The following is a 22,053-nucleotide window of genomic DNA, read 5'->3' on the forward strand; positions in this document are numbered from 1 at the left end:
TATCAATAATGTCAGGCATGCAGATGACACCACCCTTATGGCAGAAAGTGAATAAGAACTTAAGAGCCTCTTGATGAAATTGAAAGATGAGAGTGAAAAAGTTGGCTTAAAGCTCAACATTCAGAAAACTAAGATCTGCTCCCATCACTTCATGGGAAATGGATAGGGAAACAGTGGAAACAGTGGCTGACTTTATTTTTCTGGGCTTCAAAATCACTGTGGATGCTGATTACAGCCATGAAATTAACAGACATTTACTTTTTGGAAGGAAAATTATGAACAACCTAGACAGCATATTAAAAAGCAGAGACATTACTTTGTCAACAAAGGTCTGTCTAGTCAAGGTTGTGGTTTTTCCAGTAGTCATGTATGGATGTGAGAGCTGGACTATAAAGAAAGCTGAGCGCTGAAGATGTGATGCTTTTGAACTGTGGTGTTGGTGAAGACTCTTGAGAATCCCTTGGTCTGCAAGGAGATCCAACCTGTCCATCCTAAAGGAAATCAGTCTGGAATATTCATTGGAAGGACTGATGTTGAAGCTGAAACTCCAGTACTTTGGGCACCTGATGCAAAGAGCTGACTCATTTGAAAAGATCCTGATGCTGGGAAAGATTGAGGGCAGGAGGAGAAGGGGACGGCAGAGGATGAGATGGTTGAATGGCATCACTGACTCAATGGACATGAGTTTGGGTGAACTCCGGGAGTTGGTAATGCACATGGAGGCCTGGCGTGCTGCAGTTCATGGGGTTGCAAATAGTCTGGCACGACTGAGTGACTGAACTGAAGTGAACTGAAACTGTATCTGCTTTGTGTTTTTCCACCTGCAGGCTGTCATAAATATTGCATACTTAGAAAAAGAAAAAAAAATAACAATGAATAAGGAAAATTCTAGAAATGTTTACTATTTAGTTTGTATTTAAAATAATACATATCATGATATAGTTTGTTTGGGAATTTATGTATTTTTATAGTATGTGTCTTCCTTCCTTCCTTTTCTTTCTTGGCCAAGTCATGCAGCTTGCGGTTCCTCAATCCATGCAGTTCCTCAACCAGGGATTGAACCTGCACTCTCTGAAGTGAAAGGGCAAAGTCTTCACCACTGGTCCACCAGGGAATTCCCAGAAAGCATCTTTTAAAAATAAATAATGGCATATATATATACACTACCATATGTAAAATAGATAGCTAGTGGAAGCTGCTGTATAGTTTCTGACTACATAGGAAGCTGGTAAAGAATCTGCCTCCAGTGCGGGAGACCTGGGTTCAATGTCTGGGTTGGGAAGATCCCCTGGAGAAGGGAAAGGCTACCCACTCCGATATTCTGGCCTGGAGAATTCCATAGACTGTACAGTCCACGGGATCGCAAAGAGTTGGACATGACTGAGCGACTTTCACTTCTTCACTTCATGAAGCGTGCAATAGTATTATGTCTAAGAAATAATGAAAACCACCACAATATTGTAAAGTAATTAACCTCCAATTAAAATTTAAAAAAAACACAACAATGTACAGACCTTAAATAAATAAACAATGCTGTAGGGAAAACAGTACCCTTGCCCAAGGTTGTCACACATTTTCAATTTGTAAAATACACATTATCTGGGAAGCTCAATGAAGCAAAACAATGAAATGAGATCTGCCTGTAACATTTTTTTCTATTTACACTTCATGGACTAGACTATAAACTTAACTTTTACATGCACTGTGAACCCCCACATTTCATGTGACTCCATTTGTTGTGACATTTGTTTCATTGTGGAATAAAACCCACAATATTTCTAAGCTATATCTATGTTTCTTTCCACTAAGTTGATAATTATCACAATTCATTCATGATGATTTTAAGGGCTGGTAAAGACAGCTAATAAATTATAACTGTCATAAATTTCCTTTTGTCATACATTTACTCAGTAAAGTTTTATTTTATGTAAAATGCATTGTGGTCATTTACCTAATTGGAGAAAGTGGCTCTTCTTTTTTTTTTTTCCTCAATCACTCACATAGAGTGGTATAGTATTTGCATACATCCTAGGTACATCCTCCTGTATAATTTCAATGATCTCTAGATTATTTATAATAACTAGTACAACATAAATGGGATGTAAATAGCTGCCAATGCATGGAAAATTGAGGTTTTTGCTTTCTTGAACTTTTGGTAATTGTGTGTTTGTTTGTTTGTTTGTTTATTCAAATATTTTGGAACCTCAGTTGATTGAATCCACAAAAGCAGAAGATGCAGATAAAGAGGGCTGGCAAAAATTTAGAAAACTTGTGATTACTATGTACTTTCTCCTCTCTTCAAAATATATAAAATTACTTTTGAAGATTAGATAGGCCTTTGTCAGCCTTATAACCTGAAGATGTCTTTATCAAAAACTTGGAGGCCATCTTTCTAAAATGCAAGCATTGAGATAGATAACATCCCTACCTCCCAGGTTCTGTGGGAAAGTAGGAGCTTAACTTTGGTAGGGGTTTACTCCAGGATGCAAAATTACTTCCTGTTATAAAGATATGGGTTTCTTTCTTTATCTGGATAAAGCCAATTATCCAGTATAGATGGTTACCTCAAAAACCAGATAAAGTTAGGATGAACTCTATGTGACAGACAAAAGAGTACTGTCAAATCCTGTTCCTTGAAGTCTAGCTATTGGCCATCTTGAAAACATATGTGGGATGCGTTGTACTGTTGTATATAAAAGGTAGGATTTCTTTCTGTTTTCATATTCTTATAGTGGGTTGCCTGTATTGTGTGTCTCATTCTCACTGAGAACTTTTAGTTCAGTTTAGTTCAATCGCTCAGTCCTATCTGACTCTTTGAGACTCATGGACTCAAAGGGAATCCTCCCTATCAATCACCAACTCCCGGAGTTTACACAAACTCATATCCATTGAATCAGTGATGCCATCCAACCATCTCATCCTCTGTCATCACTTTCTCCTCCTGCCCTCAATCTTTCCCTGAATCAGGGTCTTTCAAAGGAGTCAGTTCTTCATATACGGTGGCCAAAGTATTGGAGTTTCAGCTTCAACATCAGTCCTTTCAAGGAACACTCAGGGCTGATCTCATTTAGGATGGACTGATTAGATCTCCTTGCAGTCCAAGGGACTCTCATGAGTCTTCTCCAACACCACAGTTCAAAAGCATCAATTCTTCAGCACTCAGCTTTCTTTATAGAACAACTTTCACATCCATACATGACTACTGGAAAAACCACAGCCTTGACCAGATGGACTTTTTTTGGCAAAATAATGTCTCTGTTTTTTAATATGCTGTCTAGGTTGGTCATAACTTTTCTTCCAAGGAGCAAGTGTATTTTAATTTCATGGCTGCAGTCACAATCTGCAGTGATTTTGGAGCCCCCCCAAAATAGTCTGCTATGTTTCCACTGTTTCCCCATTTATCTGCCATGAAGTGACAGAACCAGATGCCATGATCTCAGTTTTCTGAATATTGAACTTTAAGCCAAATTTTTCACTTTCCTCTTTCACTTTCATCAAGAGGCTCTTTAGTTCTTCTTCACTTAGAGCTTATTCAATAATAAAACTGTATTTTCATTTCCTAACATGTATATGAAGAGTATTTCTGGATTAGCAGATTTTGCTTTAAGTTACAGTTATCCAAAAATTGATGTCATTAATAATATAGAGATATGTCATTTCACGGCCCCCACCCATCAGAATAAGATCCAGTTTCCCTCTCAGTCAGTCTCTCCAATCAGGAAACTTAATCCATAAGCCTTTTATCCTTCTCCATCAGAGGGCAGACAGACTGAAAACCACAATCACAGAAAACTAACCAATCTAATCACATGGACCACAGCCTTGTCTAACTCCGTGAAACTATGAGCCTTGCCATGTAGGGCCATCAAGATGGACAAGTCATGGTGGAGAAGTCTGACAAAACGTGGATCACTGGAGAAGTGAATGGCAAAACATTTCAGTATTCCTGCCTTGAGAACCCCACGAAGAGTATGAAAAGGCAAAAATGTAGGAGACTGAAAGATGAACTCCCCAGGTCGGTGGTGCCCAATATGCTACTAGAGATCAGTGGAGAAATAACTCCGGAAAGAATGAAGAGAAGTAGCCAAAGCAAAAACAACACCCAGTTGTGGATGTGACTGTTGATGGACGCAAGGTCCGATGCTGTAAAGATCAATATTGCATAGGAAACTGGAATATTAGGTCCATGAATCATTCAAACTGATCAAACAGGAGATGGCAAGAGTGAACGTTGACATTTTAGGAATAAGTGAACTAAAATGGACTGGAATGGGTGAATTTAACTGGAATGCAAAAGTAGGAAGCCAAAAAACACCTGGAGTAACAAGCAAATTTGGCCTTGGAGTGCAGAATGAAATAGGGGAAAGGCTAATGGAGTTTTGCAAAGAGAATGTACTGGTCATACCAAACACCCTCTTCCAACAACACAACAGTATTCTCTAAACATGGACATCACCAAAAGGTCAACACCAAATCAGATTGATTATATTCTTTGCTGCCAAAGATGCAGAAGCTCTATACAGTCAGAAAAAACAAGAATGGGAGCTGATTGTGGCTCAGATCATGAACTCCTTGTTTGCAAATTCAGACTTAAATTGAAGAAAGGAGAAAAACACTAGACCATTCAGGTATGACCTAAATCAAATTCCATATGACTATATAGTGGAAGTGAAAAATAGGTTCAAGGGACTAGATCTGATAGACAGAGTGCATGATGAACTATGGATGGAGATTCGTGACAGTGTACAGGAGACAGGAATCAAGATCATCCCCAAGAAAAAGAAATGCAAAAAAGCAAAATGGCTGTCTGAGGAGGCCTTACAAATTGCCGTGAAAAGAAAAAAAAATAGCTGTAAAAAGCAAAGGAGAAAAGGAAAGATACACCTATTTGAATGCAGAGTTCCAAAGAATAGCAAGGAGATATAAGAAAGCCTTCCTCAGCAACCAATGCAAAGAAATAGAGGAAATAATAGAATGGGAAAGACTAGAAATCTCTTCAAGAAAATTAGCGATACCAAGGGAACATTTCATGCAAAGATGGGCTCAATAAAGGACAGAAATGGTGGGGACCTAACAAAAGCAGAAGATATTAAAAAGATGTGGCAAAAATACACAGAACTGTACAAAAAAGATCTTCACGACCCAGATATTCACGATGGTGTGATCACGGATCACCTAGAGCCAGATATCCTGGAATGTGAAGTCAAGTGGGCCATAGAAAGCATCACTAAGAACAAAGCTAGTGGAGGTGATGGAATTCCAGTTGAACTATTTTAAATCCTAAAAGATGATGCTGTGAAAGTGCTGCACTCATTATGTCAGCAAATTTGAAAGACTTAGCAGTGCCCACAGGACTGGAAGAGGTAAGTTTTCATTCAAATCCCAAAGAAAGGCAATGCCCAAGAATACTCAAAGTACTGCACAACTGCACTCATTTCACACGCTAGTAAAATAATGGTCAAAATTCTCCAAGCCAGGCTTCAGCAATATGTGAACTGTGACCTTCCATATGTTCAAGCTGGTTTTACAAAAGGCAGAGGAACCAGAGATCAAATTGCCAATATCTGTTGAATCATCGAAAAAGCAAGAGAGTTCCAGAACATCTATTTCTGCTTTATTGACTATGCCAAAGCCTTTGACTGTGTGGATCACAATAAACTGTGTATAAGTTTGAAAGAGATGGGAACACCAGAATACCTGACCTGCCTCTTGAGAAACCTGCATGTAGGTCAGGAAGCAACAGTTAGAACAGGATGTGGAACAACAGACTGGTTCCAAATAGGTAAAGAGTACGTTAAGGCTCTATATTTTCACCCTGCTCATTTAACTTATATGCAGAGTACATCATGAGAAATGCTGGGCTGGAAGAAGCACAAGCTGAAATCAAGATTGCCAGAAGAAATATCAATGAACTCAGATAGGCAGATTACACCACCCTTATGGCAAAAAGTGAAGAACTAAAGAACCTCTTGATGGAGGTGAAAGTGGAGAGCAAAAAAGCTGGCTTGAAGCTCAACATTCAGAAAACTAAGATCATGCCATCTCATCCCATCATTTCATGGCAAATGGATGGGTAAACAGTGGAAACAGTGGCTGACTTTATTTTTTTGGGCTCCAAAATCACTGTGGATGGTGATTGCAGCCATGAAAACAAAAGACACTTACTCCTTGTAAGGAAAGTTATGACCAACCTAGATAGCATATTAAAAAGCAGAGGCATTAGTTTGTCAACAAAGGTCCGTCTAGTCAAGGCTATGGTTTTTCCAGTAGTTATGTATGGATGTGAGAATTGGACTATAAAGAAGTCTGAGCGCTGAAGATGTGATGTTCTTAAACTGTGGTGTTGAAGAAGACTCTTGAGAGTCCCTTGAACTGCAAGAAGATCCAACCAGTCCATCCTAAAGGAGATCAGTCCTGGGTGTTCATTGGAAGGACTGATGTTGAAGCTAAAACTCCAGTACCTTGGCCACCTGATGCGAAGAGCTGACGCATTTGAAAAGACCCTGATGCTGGTAAAGATTGAGGGCATAAGGAGAAGGGGATGACAGAGGATGAGATGGTTGGATGGTATCACCGACTCAATGGACATGAGTTTCGGCAAACTCCAGGAGTTGGTGATGACGGGAGGTCTGCCGTGCTGCCGTTCATGGGGTCACATAGGGTCAGACATGACTGAGCGACAGAACTAAATAACACACACTAGTAAAGTAATGGTCAAAATTCTCCATGTCAGGTTTCAACCATACGTGAACTGTGAACTTCCAGATGTTCAAGTTGTTTTTAGAAAAGGCAGAGGAACCAGAGATCCAATTGCCAACATCCATTGGATCAGTGAAAAAGCAAGAGAGTTCCAGAAAAATATCTATTTCTGCTTTATTGACTATGCCAAAGTCTTTGACTGTGTGGATCACAAGAAACTATGGAAAATTCTGAAAGTGATGCAGGTAGCATACCACCTGACCTGCCTCTTGAGAGCCCTGTATGCAGGTCAGGAAGCAACAGTTAGAACTGGACATGGAGCAACAGACTTGTTCCAAATAGGAAAAGGAGTTTCAAAGCTGTACATTGTCAGCCTGCTTATTTAACTTATATGCAGAGTACATCATGAGAAACACTGCGCTGGAGGAAGGACAAGCTGGAATCAAGGTTGCTGGGAGAAATATCAATAACCTCAGATATGCAGATGACACCACCCTTATGGCAGAAAGTGAAGAAGAACTAAATAGTCTCTTGTTGGAAGTTAAAGAAGAGAGTGAAAAAGATAGCTTAAAGCTCAGCATTCAGGAAACGAAATTCATGGCATCTGGCTCCATCACTTCATGGCAAATAGATGGGGAAACAGTGGACACAGTGGTAGAGTTTTGTTTTTTTTTTTTGGGGGGGGGGAGAGGGGGTCTAAAATTACTGCAGATGGTGACTGTAGCCATGAAATTAAAAGACACTTGCTCCTTGTAATAAAAGTTATGGCCAATCTAGACAGCATATTAAAAAGCAGAGACATTATTTTGCCAACAAAGTCTGTCTAGTCGAAGCTATGCTTTTTCCAGTAGTCATGTATGGATGTGAGTGTTGGACTCTAAAGAAAGCTGAGCGCTAAGGAACTGATGCTTTTTAACTGTGCTGTTGTCTGAGAAGACTCTTGAGAGTCCTTTGGACTGCAAGGAGATCCAGCCAGTCAATCCTAAAGAAAATCAGTCCTGAATATTCATTAAAATACTGATGTCGAAGCTGAAACTCCAATACTTTGCCTACCTGATGTGAAGAACTGACTCCTTTGAAAAGACCTGCTGCTGGGAAAGATTGAAGGCATGAGGAGGGGGGAATGACAGAGGATGAGATATTTGCATGACATCACTGACTCAATGGATATGAATTTGAGTAAGTTCCGCGAGTTGATGATGGACAGAGAGGCCTGGCATGCTGCAGATCATGGGTTGTCAAAGAGTCAGATATGACTGAGCAACTGAACTGAACTGATGTCATTTCAGAGCAATGAGTGCAATCAATTAATTTTATTTTACAGATTAAAATATACTTGACCAATTCGTTAAATATGATTGCTTCTTCTTAATGTTATACACTGATTTTATTGTTAGATTGATAAATCACTGGCCTTCATAATTAATAATTGTTATATACATTTGCTTGTTTTGGTTTTGTGGCTGGCACATCTTTAATAATCTCTAACCTGTTAGCCAAACATCTGTACTAATTCCTAAAGTTCCATTTAGAAAGTAATTTCTCACATATGATTATGTGCCAGACTATTTACTGTGACTGTGGATACAAGACAAGGCAAGATGGTCACAGGGAAATGGATTTTTGAAATTGTCTTTTTAAACAAGCCCCTGAATTCTGAGGCAGGGCTCTGGAACCCACATTTTATGAAATATCATTTATGAAACTAACTACCCTCTCTCTATTTCTTTCTACATCCAAACTCCAAAACCTTAATATATCTGGAGAAAATTGCTTAACACATTTGCATTTGAACACTCAGGTTGCAATGTTATATGTACAACACTGTATAGATCTCCCCATGTACAAATGAATCTAGAAGGGACTCCATCAAAAATTATATATTGAGAAAGATGAAGGCATATTTTCTTTTTATCAGTTTCCATGAGTCTCATACATCTTATCTGTTTTTCACTGTTAGCTCTTTTATTTTATTTTATTTTTTTTTATTTTTTATTTTTTTAAATTTTATTTTATTAGTTGGAGGCCAATTATTTCACAACATTTCAGTGGGTTTTGTCATACATTGACACGAATCAGCCATTGAGTTACACGTATTCCCCATCCCGATCCCCCCTCCCACCTCCCTCTCCACCCGACTCCTCTGGGTCCTCCCAGTGCACCAGGCCCGAGCACTCGTCTCATGCATCCCACCTGGGCTAGTGATCTGATTCACCATAGATAATATACATGCTGTTCTTTTGAAACATCCCACCCTCACCTTCTCCCACAGAGTTCAAAAGTCTGTTCTGTACTTCTGTGTTTCTTTTTCTGTTTTGCATATAGGGTTATCGTTACCATCTTTCTAAATTCCGTATATATGTGTTAGTATGCTGTAATGTTCTTTATCTTTCTGGCTTACTTCACTCTGTATAATGGGCTCCAGTTTCGTCCATCTCATTAGAACTGATTCAAATGAATTCTTTTTAACGGCTGAGTAATATTCCATGGTGTATATGTACCACAGCTTCCTTATCCATTCATCTGCGGATGGGCATCTAGGCTGCTTCCATGTCCTGGCTATTATAAACAGACTGTCAGCTCTTTTAATGAATTTCCCTGATCACCAAGACCTGCAACCCCTGGCTCTACCATCAGACTCCTACCATCGCTCATTCACATTGCTTTTATTGCATTCATTATAATACAATATATACCTACTTGTTTCCCTTTTATGCTATAAATTACTTGCAGTTGGGAAAATTTTCTTATTTACATTTTCAACGATGCTAAGTTGAAAAGTAGGTACACAAATAATTTTGAATACTTACACAAGTGTACTGGCATACAAATTTGTATTTGTTGTCAGAAAAATTATTCAAATTTAGAAAAAAAAACACAAAGAAATAGACAGAATTATCTTTAAGTATCACATAGGAGCAACAGCTACTCAAGAATTGTCTCAGGAGGAATTTGGTTCCTGTCACTGTTTTTCTTCATTATAGGTCCCAGACTTCCCTTGCTAACTTGTAGATTTCCTCCAGCAGAGTTGAGAATAATTTCTATGTGATGGAACAGATAACCATAATGACTGATGGTCTGTTAGATACTAACCAGTTTGTATCTAACTAAAGAGAGTTTGTATGCTCTCTTAATATTTATTCATTAAATTGACTATATATACCCTAATTTCTGAAATTCTCCTTAAGCTGATAACAATACCACTGCTTCCCTCATTAATCAATGAGTTAAACAGAATCTTTGGCAGAGATTTCTGTAATATTTGCCTGAGAGTAATAATTTTAACTTTTTGAAAATTAAGCTTTAACAGTAGTATTTTTTTCTATTAAAATAATTATTCCTCTTTCCAAACATCAGTTAGAAGTTATTTACATGTTAATAAAATCAAGCTGTTTTGAAATAATCTCCTTATAAAAAACTACAAAGTATACAAACAAATTTTATTCAAGTGAAAAAATCTCTTTAATATGCTCTAAAATAGAAAATCTAGCATTCTGTTCAGTTTATTATCAATCATAGGCTTATTTTAACCACTATCTTGCTAAGTCTATGAAAGTGTATCTGTCCTCAGCATTGACTTTGGACATCAGTGACATGACAGGTCATGTTCACAGGGAAATGAGGTATTTTTTAATCTAAATCTTTCCCAAAGACACAAAAAGAGCCTTTGATGAGACTCATAAAGTGTTATTAATTGGCACAATTTTGTAAATCAACTATACTTCAATTAAAAATGCTATTAATTTGAGTTATAGACCATGATTAATCATCTTCCAAATTTTAGAGTGGGTAGAGATCTCTTAAACGATTATTTGTGCTTAAAGATTTATTAGAACGAATCTTAACCTTATGGTGGGGACAAGGACCAGGTGCTTCGGAGCTTCCACATCTCACTGGCTGGGGCAGCAATGCTGTTACCCATGGGCCGTCTTACCAGCATCTCAGTTAACTTAGTATGAACTTTGAAAAACAAAAGAATGTTCAGATATGAATGCTTCCTAAATCCAAAATTCATCGCAGCAGGATAAGTATTGTCACCCAGAGGCTTCAATCAAATCCAGGCCCTGACACTTAGTAACTCTCCATCTGTGAGTAACCTCAGAGCCTCAACCTCCAGTTAGGATGCAGATATAAACATGCATTTCAGTTGTCAACTCCCAGGCATAGAGCTTCTGTCAGCTGAATTTAGGCAGCTGCTGAGGGCAAACTGAAGCAGCTCCTTAAGAGAGAGAGGGGGCTCTGATGAGGTGGGGCTGAGAAGATCCAGAACAGCGGGGGTTCTTTAGAACATTGCCCCTCCCCCACATCACTGTTGTTATAACCAAAGGTTTTATTGTTTCATCCAGACTTGTTCTTGTTGGAGAGGTTGTAAATAACTTGTCAAAGAATCTGAAAATGCCACTTGAATGGTCATCTTATGTTGTCGACTGGTTACAACATTGCTGAGAACCTCAAGGTTTCCGTCCTAGGCTCTTCTGAGAGTCTTCTGGCTGATCACTCATCTCCATTTTTTCTCTCAACCTTCAAGAATGTTGTTAGGATCAACTGTCCCACAAACAATTATTATTTTAACTTCCTTTTCTAAAAACCTCTTCAAGAAAACTGAACAAAAAATATCCTCTACTTGTCTCGCAATGTAAATTCTGTCTTTCAGCATCTGGATATTATAAGCTGAACTATGTCTCTACAAAATCCATGTTGAAGTCCTAACCTGGCCCAGCACCTCAGAATGCGATTGGTTTTGAAGGTTTAAAGAGGTAATTAAGGTGATAAAAGGCCTTTGTGTGCCCCTAATCCCATATTACTGGTGATTTTATTAGAAAAGATTAGAACATGAACAACATACAGACTGAGGGGTAACCTGTGAGGACATGAAGAGGATTTGACCATCTGCAAGCCTACATCTGTTGGATCATAGAAAAAGCAAGAGAATTCCAAAAAACTTCTATTTCTACTTCACTGACTACACTAAAGCCTTTGTGTGGATCACAAGAAACTGTGGAAAATTCTTAAAGAGATGGGAATACCAGACCACCTTACCTGCCTCCTGAGAAATCTCTATGAAGGAAAAGAAACAGCAGTTAGAACCAGACATTGAAGAACAGAGTGGTTTAAAACTGGGAAAGGAGTACATCAAGACTGTATATTGGCCCCTGCATATTTAACTTATATGCAGAGTACCTCATGTGAAATTCCGGGCTAGATGAAGCATAAACTGGAATCAAGATTACCGGGAGAAATATCAATAACCTCAGATATGCAGGTGACACCACCCTTATGGCAGAAAGCAAAAGGAACTAAAGAGTCTCTTGATGAAGTTGAATGAGGCAGTGAAAAACTGGCTTAAAATTTAACATTCAAAAAACTAAGAGCACAGCATCTGATCCCATCACTTCATGGCAAATAGATGGGGAAACAATGGAAACAGTAACAGATTTTATTTTCTTGGGCTCCAAAATCATTACAGATGGTGACTGCAACCATGAAATTAAAAGGTACTTGCTCCTTGGGAGAAAAGCTATGACAAACCTAGACAGGATATTAAAAAGCAGAGACATTACTTTGGCAACAAAAGTCTGTATAGTCAAAGCTATGGCTTTTCCAGTAGTTATGTATGGATGTGAGAGTTGGACCATAAAGAAGGCTGAGCGCTGAAGAATTGATGCTTTCAAACTGTGATGTTGGAGATGTTGGAGAAGACCCTTGAGAGTCCCTTGGACTGCAAGGAGATCAAACCAGTCAATCCTAAAGGAAATCAGTCCAGAATATTCATTGGAAGGACTGATGGTGAAGCTGAAACTCCAATAATTTGGCCACCCAATGTAAAGATCTGACTCCTTGGAAAAGACCCTGATGGTGGGAAAGATTGAAGACAGGACAAGAAGGGGACGGCATGGAAGAGATGGTTGAATGGCATCACCGACTCAATGGACATGAGTTTGAGCAAGCTCTGGGAGATGGTGGAGGACAGGGAAGCCTGGCATGCTGCAGACTATGGGACTGCAAAGAGTCAGGCATAACTGAAGTTACTTAGCAGCAGCACCAGAAAGGCTAGGAGTAGGCCTCAGAAGAAGTCAAACCTGCTGACACCTCATCCTAGAATCCCAGCCTCTAGAACAGTGAGAAAATAAAATTTAAGCCACCTAAACTGTGTTATTTCCGTAGGACAACCTAAAGCAAACTGATACATACATCTTAAAAGAAATATTCACTAAGTTTTGTCCCTTATGTTGTTGTTATTCAGTCACTAAGTCATGTTGACTCTTTGCAACCCCATGAACTGCAGTACTACTGCACAAATGCATCATGCATTTGACAGATAAGCCTGGAATATTAATATAAAATTAAAAACTAAAATTAGTACATAATTGTAAGAAAATATGCACTTTCTGTATTAATCAAACCAATGTAAACCAGAATAACATTGCTTTAGTCACCTATCAAAGAATTGTTTCCTTTTAATATTTCTGATAATATCAGTATGATTAAAGAAGAAGGTCAAATCTATTACTGGTAGAAGTCTTATTTGCTAGAAGCTTTACAGAAACCAACTGAGAAAATTTTATAAAGAATGAAAAAGAAAAACTTACAAAGTGAACTATGGCCTAGCAATTCCATTTCTAAATAATTCATGGATATAATCTCAAAAATTGAATGTGTGTGTGGAGGGCGGTGAGTTATGTTTTCTTTTCTTTACTGAAATATTTATAAAGAAAAATTAAAAACCGCTTACAAATGTAACTGAGGATCACTTTAATCTTAACTCTGCCTGTCACTTCTAACCAGCTAAGCAAAAACCTACTAAACGTCAAGACTCTGATCCTTCCATCCTTGTACCCATGCACACAAGCATCCCCCACCCTCGCACACATATACATTTTTAAGGTACTCTTGTGTTAGGATCCTGCCCTTGAGCTGAGAATCCCTCCTAGATCAGTCCAGAGCTAGTTATGTTTAGTGTTTTTCATTTCTCTGGCCTCTGTGGGCCCTACCCTCCTTGTGATTCCCCACCCCTTCCACCTTTGTGTCCTCTGCTCCTCTGGCTGTATGCTGTTCTAGTGAGTTATCTCTGCAGCCATAAACTATCTAGACTTTACCCCCAAATCTAGTCAATGAGTTTGTTGCCTAATTAAGCTATTCTTATACGTTAATACTTTAAACCCATTACATTTACTTTCCGTAGTTAGGTAAGTAAGTGTTCATCACTCAGTCATATCAGACTCTTTGTGACCTCATGGACTGTGGCCTGCCAGGCTCCTCTGTCAATGGAACTCTCTAAGCAAGAATAGTGGAGTGGGTAGTCATTGCCTTCCCCAGGGGCTCTTCCTGACCCAGGGATGAAACCTGGGTCTCCTGCACTGCAGATGGATTCTTTACTCTCTGAGCCACCAGGGAAGCCCTTACTTACCATACACTTTAAAAACTCCTTGCCATTAAAACTTCTGTGTTGTTTTCCAAGTGCTAAGGGCTACCCTTGTGGCTCAGCTGGTAAAGAATCCACCTGCAATGCGGGAGACCTGGGTTCGATCCCTGGGTTGGGAAGATCTCCTGGAGAAGGGAAAGGTTACCCTCTCCAGTATTCTGGCCTAGAGAATTCCATGGGCTATACAGTCCGTGGGGTCGTGAAGAGTCAGACACAACTGAGCGACTTTCACTTTCATTGGTATGTGCTAAGTCGCTTCAGTCATGTCCAATTCTTTGAGACCCTATGGACTGTAGCTTGCCAGGCTCCTCTGTCCATGGATTCTCCAGGAAAGAATACTAGAGGGTTGCCATGTCCAACTCGAGGGGATCTTCCTGACCCAGGGACCGAACCCATGTTTCCTAAGTCTCATGCATTAGCAGGTGGGTTCTTTATCACTAGTGCCACCAGGTATTAAAAGTTATGTCTTAAGTCTATGTAATATCACAGAAAAATAATTTAAAAGCTGCATAAATATAAGAACAATTATCTAGTGACCAAAAATCTAGTCATTGGGAAAAAGAAGATGAGAAGGAAATAAACTAAAATATTAACAATGAGTTTTGTCTCCTACCTTCTTTCATCTTGCTGACAGTGGGAATGTAAAAATATCTTGAAAAGCAATGGTTACCCAGGCAACTTCATATACATATGCATACATTTATATGTATACATATATATCTCAAATGTACATCAATATATACACTGACCTATATATCAACTATACATCAAATATATGTGTGTATATGTGTGTGTGTGTGTGTGTGTGTGTATATATATATATATATATATGCTAACTGATATAAGTCTGCAGCAACAGTAGCAATACTCTTTGCTGAATTTTGTCTCTGTATCCAACAGGACTAGGTTCAAGGGCAGGAAACATAAAGCCCCAGGTAGAGATAATTTAAATATCACTCTTTGCCTAAAAGTCAAGGTGAACGCTTAGGTTTGCTGTGGTTTCCTAAACATCAGGTTCTTCTGTTGTTGCTTCCTGTTCTGAAATACTTTGACCCCAAGGTCCACTAGGGATGGCATCTGCTTTTCTGAGAGTTGGTTGGATGAAATGGAGAATAAGAGAAAAAAAGATCTCTTACACTATCTTGAAAAATGATTTTTAGAAACTCCCATTAGAATATTCTATCCTGGCCAGAACCTAGTCACAGGTCTCCCCTACCTGCAAGGATGCCAGTGGCCCCAGCTATGAAACCTAGAGAAGAATTACTGAAAAGAAAACACATCATTTCTAGCACAGTCTCAATAATTCTTCAAATTCTGAAATATAATTGTGAAATTAAAGTTGTGAGATTTTATACTTTTTCCATAGCAGTTTTATAATATACTCTAATTTTTCTTCTGTCTCTTTATTCTATTAATATCACCTTTGGCTTCTATCATCTCGATTTGAATATCTTAATTATTTTAGAATTCATTTATTCTTTAATGTATGACTTTTATGCCATAAATATTTGCTCAGAACCAGACCTATAAACCTGGGTGTTGGTTGTTGCTATTTTCTCTTGAAGCTTGGTGAAAGCACTCAGTCCATACAGGACTCCAGGACAGCATCTCATGCACTGTCCCAATCTCCCTTTCCTTTGGTGTACCTTCCTGAGGTGGCTTCCATGTGGCTCTGTAGAGGGCACCAGTGAGAACGAGCCACATTGGTAACAGGTTACACAATACACCTTTTAGGGCTTTGTGTCCCCTTCTGTTTCAGTCAGTTCAGTTGCTCTGTTGTGTCCAATTCTTTGAGACTTCATGGGCTGCAACACCCAAGGCTTCCCTGCTCATCACCAACTCCCGAAGCCTACTCAAACTTATTGTGTCGGTGATGCCATCCAACCATCTCATCCTCTGTCGTCCCCTTCTCCTCTAGCCTTCAATACTTCCCAGCATTAGGGTCTTTTCAAAGGAGTCAGTTCTTCGCATCAAGTGTCAAAGTATTGGAGTTTCAGCTTCAGCATCAGTCCTTCCAAAGAACATTCAGGACTGATTTCCTTTAGGATGGACTGGTTTGATCTCCTTGCAGTCCATGGGACTCTCAAGAGTCTTTGCCAACACCACAGTTTAAAAGCATCAATTCTTCAGCGCTCAGCTTTCTTTATAGTCCAACTCTCACATCAATGCATGACCACTGGAAAAACCATAGCCTTGACTAGATGGACCTTTGTTGGTTAAGTAATGTCTCTGCTTTTTAATATGCTATCTAGGTTTGTCATAACTTTTCTTCCAAGGAGCAAGTGTCTTTTAATTTCATGGCTGCAGTCACCATCTGCAGTGATTTCAATCAGACTACTTAAATTTTGGCTATTGGGTAAGCTAACTCACTTATATTCTCTTAAATAAACCATCTCTACCCAATTCCCTGTTTCCAGCTCTGATTTTTATCAGAACAAAAACTAAGAGCAACATTAGCATTCTCATGTTCAGTCTGGGCTATACCTGAGGTTTCTGTCCACCACCTTCTAATTCCAGTCTCACTTCCTTTTCCCTTTACTTGTGTATAGTGAGTTTTTAATCCAGTTGATTTTTCCCACCTCTCTCATGTCTGATGTTAAATTTTCACTTTGTATTTTCATTTTCTATTCTGTATTTTAATTTCTCTGTGCCTTTCCTTCCCTGTCCCTTTATTACATCCATGGTCCACACTAGGATCCCTGGCACGCATGTTCACACTTTAATATCTGATCTTCACTGCTGCTGTGGTTGAGATGATGCTGATTCAGCCCCAGCCTGGTGACTAGTCTGTTGCCCTGCTAATAACAGAAACAAAGCCACCTTGATTTTTGCTTCTATATCACATACTTATTTTTACCCAGGACAGATGACTGAGTGTGAAGGAAGTTACGCAACACATAAAAATGCTTAAAGTCTCATGGTTTTAATTTATCTGAAAATAGAAGAATATTGTGGGGTATAATGAAAAGCCCATGAAGCCCATGTTACAGTCAATTTATTTTGAAAGATAATTGTGTGCTATTTCTTATTTTAGATGTAAGTTTTATTTTAAAACTTTCCTTTTGCCTCTTCGGTTAGAAGATAGATTCAGAAGATTCTTTTCCAGGTTACTGAGTTATTGTGTTGTTTTGTAAAACCATCGTGTTTTTCCCTTGTGCTTTCCCCTATGTATATGGGTGTATTTTCTGCTGAGACTTAAATAGCAGTACTTTTTAAGGCTTGCAGGTGCTTGAAAAGGTCCAGGCTCACTCCTGGAATTTATGAGCAAGGTCAGCAGTAGAATACAGTGGCTGTATTCATTCTGTATTTTTGCATAGCTTCTCTGTCCAGAATATGAGAACAATCATGAGTAGCAAGTCCCTCCAAATATTGTGTTGATGAGCACAGGTCTAAAGTTGCTTTGGACACATTTAATAATATGACATAGTAATTTCAGGCTTCCCTGGTGGCTCAGCGGGTAAAGAATCTACCTGCAATACAGGAGACCTGGGTTTGATCTCTGAGTCAGGAAGATCCCCTGGAGAAGAGAATAGCAAACCACTCTAGTATTCTTGCCTGGATAACTCCATGGACAAAGGAGCCTGGTGGGTTACAATCCATGGTGTCTCAAAGAGCTGGATGCAACTGAGCTACTTTCACTCACTCACTCATAGTAATTTCAGTAATGATAATAGTATAAAATAGACTTTAATTAAGTAACTGGCCTTCCTGGATTTGCCTCCTCCACCTTATTTTTAAGGTGGACTTAAAAATGAACTTAATGGACTCCAGTAATATTCTAACTATGTATTTCAGAAATATATGGAAAATATATGCCAGATTAGTTTTGGATATAATAGCACATTCATTTCAATTTATGACGTGAAATGACTATATAAATTGATTAAGATGAATTTGAAAATATAACTTTCAGTATATAGGTTAAAAGAATGATTAAAATTTTCTCTTAAATTCCCATGACATTTTCATGGTGTCCCTTTTTGTATGTCATCATTTAACCATAATTAAAGCTTTACAGTTTTCACAAATGATCAACTAGCATTCACAATAAGGAATAGGCATGCATAGTGAAAAAGAAAAAAAAATCAAGGATAGTGTGAGAGCATGATCCTCTCTGGAGCCTCATAGAATCTATAATCAATCTTTCCATGGATAAACGAAAATACAACTGTTTATTACATATTTAAAAAAATGAGAATTGAAATTGCCACAGCATCTTTAAGAAAAAAACATGTTAGTAACAAACTGCAGGTTAGTTTACCCAACCCCAGAGTGAACCCCAGGCAACTTACATACATGGAGTTCACTTTCATAACTTTTGGAATTGATTGAACAGTATGATCTCATAAATCTCAAGCATGGCCATGTTGAAGTGATTATAAATCATTTGTAGCAACTCTTACTCCCTGTAATGCTTTGAAATTCTTGGTATATTGTAAACTCATTTATTAAAAGATAGTACAACATGACATGAACTTTTCACTGTCAGGTTGTCAAAAAACCAGACTTATTTGGCTGATTTTTTAAAAATCTCTAGAACAACTGAATGAGCACTTCAGAAGCATTTATTTCCACTTGCTATTCTACATTACATTAGCAGCTGTTTGTATTTGAGAGACTTAATGTTTTACTTCCAAAAATTTTCTTTTCCATTAAAAAAAGCAAAAATGGTGTGTTTTTGATGTGATGGTATGTAAAGTTTTTGTTTCTTTATAATCTATAAAAGGGCTAAATTTACTCATAAGGGAATATATGAGTTAATATTGAATCTTCTTATTTCATTTTCTACTTTTATCAATTTTTTTAAAATTACTAACTTTGTAATATAATATGTAACAGCCAGTTTTTACATAAGAGTTGTTTGGTCACCAGATTCTCTAAGAACCTATGCAAATGATACAGTATATTTGCTCAGTACTCAACTCACAATATATATTGTAATGTATACATTTAAAATTATCTATAGATGTGGATAAAGACTTCAAAAAAGTTTTTAGAAAGCTTATCTCTTTCGGATCCTGGGTACTATGGATGAGGAATTCAGAAAAGCTTTTTAGACCTAAACATGAGGGACAAAATATATTTTAAAATGTGCATGTGTGTGTGTGTTTAGTTGCTAAGTAGTGCCCAACTCTGTGATTCCATGGACTATAACCTACCACGTTCCTTTGCCCATGGCATTTCCCAGGCAAGAATAGTGGAGTGGGTTGCCAGTTCCTTCTCCAGGGGCTCTTCCTGACCCAAGGATCACACCTGAGTCTTCTACAATGCAGGCCATTGCTTTACCACTGAGTCTCATGGTAAGCCCCTATTATAAAATTTGTATTTTTAAATTATATAGGTGAGCAGATGTAAAAATAAAGGAGCCCCAAATATTTAGAAAATGGGATTTCAGAAAAGTGAGAAGGCTCTGTGGCCACAGGTATGGAAGCAACCTAAGGGCCCATCAACAGATGAATAAAGAAGATGTGGTGCATATATACTATGGAATATTACTCAATCATATAAAGGATGAAATAATGCATTTGCAGCAACACAGATGGACTTGGGAGGGCTTTGTGTTGAGTGAAATAAGTCAGACAGAGAAAGATAAATAGTGTATGATGTCACTTATATGTAGAATCTAAACAAATACAACAAACTAGTGAATAAGGGGGAAAAAAAAAGAAGTAGACTCGCAAATATAGAGAGCAAACCTGGTAGTTACCATTGGGACAGGAAGGGGAGAGGGGTAAAGTAGGGGTAGGGGGAACTGGTTTTATTATGGAATTATATGAAATTGTGTGTGTGAAACTTTTGAAAATTTTAAAGAACTAGATAATTTAAAGAATCTGTCATTCATTAAAAAACAAAAACAAAAACGCTATGGCCAAACTTTTCCCCTGGATTATCTACTTACACATGCTGCCTAATGCTTGATTTTTAATAGTCTCCATACATGCATGGATAGGAAATACAGTAACGTTTAGCACTTGAAAGGTCAAAATCACGTTAAAAAAAAAAAACTCACTAAATGTTGGAACCCTTTTTAAGATGACACTTTATTGGGTAATAGAAAAATCACCTAACAGAGAAAACCAATGCAAATACCTTCCTGAAAACATGCTATCTTCGAGTGAAAATGACAAAAAACAAAACAAACAAACAAAAAAACCAACCTTCCCATTCATATGGAATTTAGGACTATATTCATAATATCAATTGACCCAAATCTCTTTAAGTCCCAGATTTGGTTAAATGGCTCTGTTTGGCAGTGCTCCCACAAGCCTGGGAAGCACTTCTGGCCTCAGTGTAGTTCCAGTGGTTCTGAGCTCACATTTCACCATGGAATAAGCCATCTCAAGTATGAACCAACACAGACATCAAAGCTCAGAATGACATTCAGAAAAACTTCAGGTATCAGAACTGCAGAAAGGATGGAGGTGTGTTCAAAAATTTACATAAATAGAAATGGGTAACTGAGAAGAAGTAGGAGACAGTAGAATCTAACTGGATTGAAACACAAAATATAAATTAAAGATATAACTATTAAAGTAAATCAAATATCAGATTAAATTAAGTAATATGGAGGAAAGATCTGAGAAATGAGAAATGAGATGAGATCTCATTCATGCAAATGGGAGGAATAAGGAAAAAATGAGAAAATTTTGGTATAATCAATGTTTGAAAATGACATAACAGATGGAATAAAAAAGAAATTATAAGAGCTTCTAGAATTGTTGAAAACCTAGCCCACAAATTTAGTAAATCTAAAAAACCTAAAGTAGAATATATACAACTAAATCCATACTTAGGCATTCCAGGGTAAAAACAGTAGTACATCAAAGATGAAGAGAAAGTCTTAAAAGAAATCAGAGATAAATGGGTCCTTTATCAGTCAAGGCTGATTTCTGAATAACAAACATGAAAGCAAGGTGAATATCTTCAACCTAATGAGAGAAAATATTTGGTGACCCAGACTTCTACGTCAAGTGAAACTATCTTTTAGTGAACAATGGTAAAAATGAAACCATATTAGGTTAAAAACTTAGAGAATTACTATTAAGAACTGACAAAATTAGCTTCTAAGGAATGCATTTTAGACAGAAGGAAATTTAACTCAAATTTTGAGAGCAAGAAAGCATGAAAAATTCAGAAATAAAGTGAAAAATTACTGGAAAGTAGCCTAGGATTTGAGAGGTTCATTGGAATTTGTTAATTCTGTTCCTTGTGTTAAAGGAGCAGCTTTAAAATATTAATAGACTGCATTTTTTTTTAAGTATAATGCACACAGGTCCAAATTTCTGGGCTCAAAGAATCTTCAGACATATTAGAATTAGCAAAAAGATTTGCAATATTACAAGAGATTATATTCATATATAAGATTTAATTAAGTTGTTATATGATAAAAACAAATCTTAGAATAATTTAAGTTTTAAAAATTTACCATGCAATATGGAAGCCTAAAAGATTTTAAAGACTGTTTACAAAAACATAAAACTTTTTGAATGAAATTGGAAACTCAAACTCATAAAGATATTAATTCTTTCCCAAATAATATATCAATGCTTATTATATGAAGGAAAACAGGCTCAGAGGAGTGTAGGAAGCTCCTGAATAGGGAACAAGAGGACTTGGGTGACTAGATGCTAGAATTCAACAAAAAAGTTATGAAAATCAGTCAGTGTTGTATAGACTTTCAGAAAGAGAACTAGAGACCAGAGAATTTGGAAACAGATCTGCATGCTTGTATACAAACACTTGTATATATGAGAACAGACTGCTCAATATATTGCATTGATGTAATTGGTGATCATGGAAGGAAAAAAAATGAAATGCTGTTCACATACCACACAAACATCTGTTTCTGGTAATTCAATAGGGAAAGAAAAACAATATAACTTTCAAAAGAGATCTATTGGGAAGATTCTTACTAATTTATTATTTTTAAA

At 37.6% G+C, this 22,053-nt stretch overlaps 1 protein-coding gene across 2 annotated transcripts in view; it reads right to left on the minus strand.

Moving 5' to 3' along the window:
- KHDRBS2 (KH RNA binding domain containing, signal transduction associated 2) overlaps positions 1 to 22,053 on the minus strand; it is a 682,130-nt gene that overhangs the window by 160,945 nt on the left and 499,132 nt on the right. The window contains exon 9 of one of the 2 annotated variants that reach the window (XM_065912996.1): positions 7,753 to 7,769. The exons of the other annotated variant lie outside the window; for it this stretch is intronic. Coding sequence (XP_065769068.1) covers positions 7,753 to 7,769 — 17 coding nt within the window. The remainder of the gene's footprint in view (positions 1 to 7,752; positions 7,770 to 22,053) is intronic. 2 annotated transcript variants of the gene reach the window in all.

The sequence above is a fragment of the Muntiacus reevesi genome, chromosome 20, assembly GCF_963930625.1.
Source record: "Muntiacus reevesi chromosome 20, mMunRee1.1, whole genome shotgun sequence".
In the NCBI taxonomy this organism is placed as follows: domain Eukaryota; kingdom Metazoa; phylum Chordata; class Mammalia; order Artiodactyla; family Cervidae; genus Muntiacus; species Muntiacus reevesi.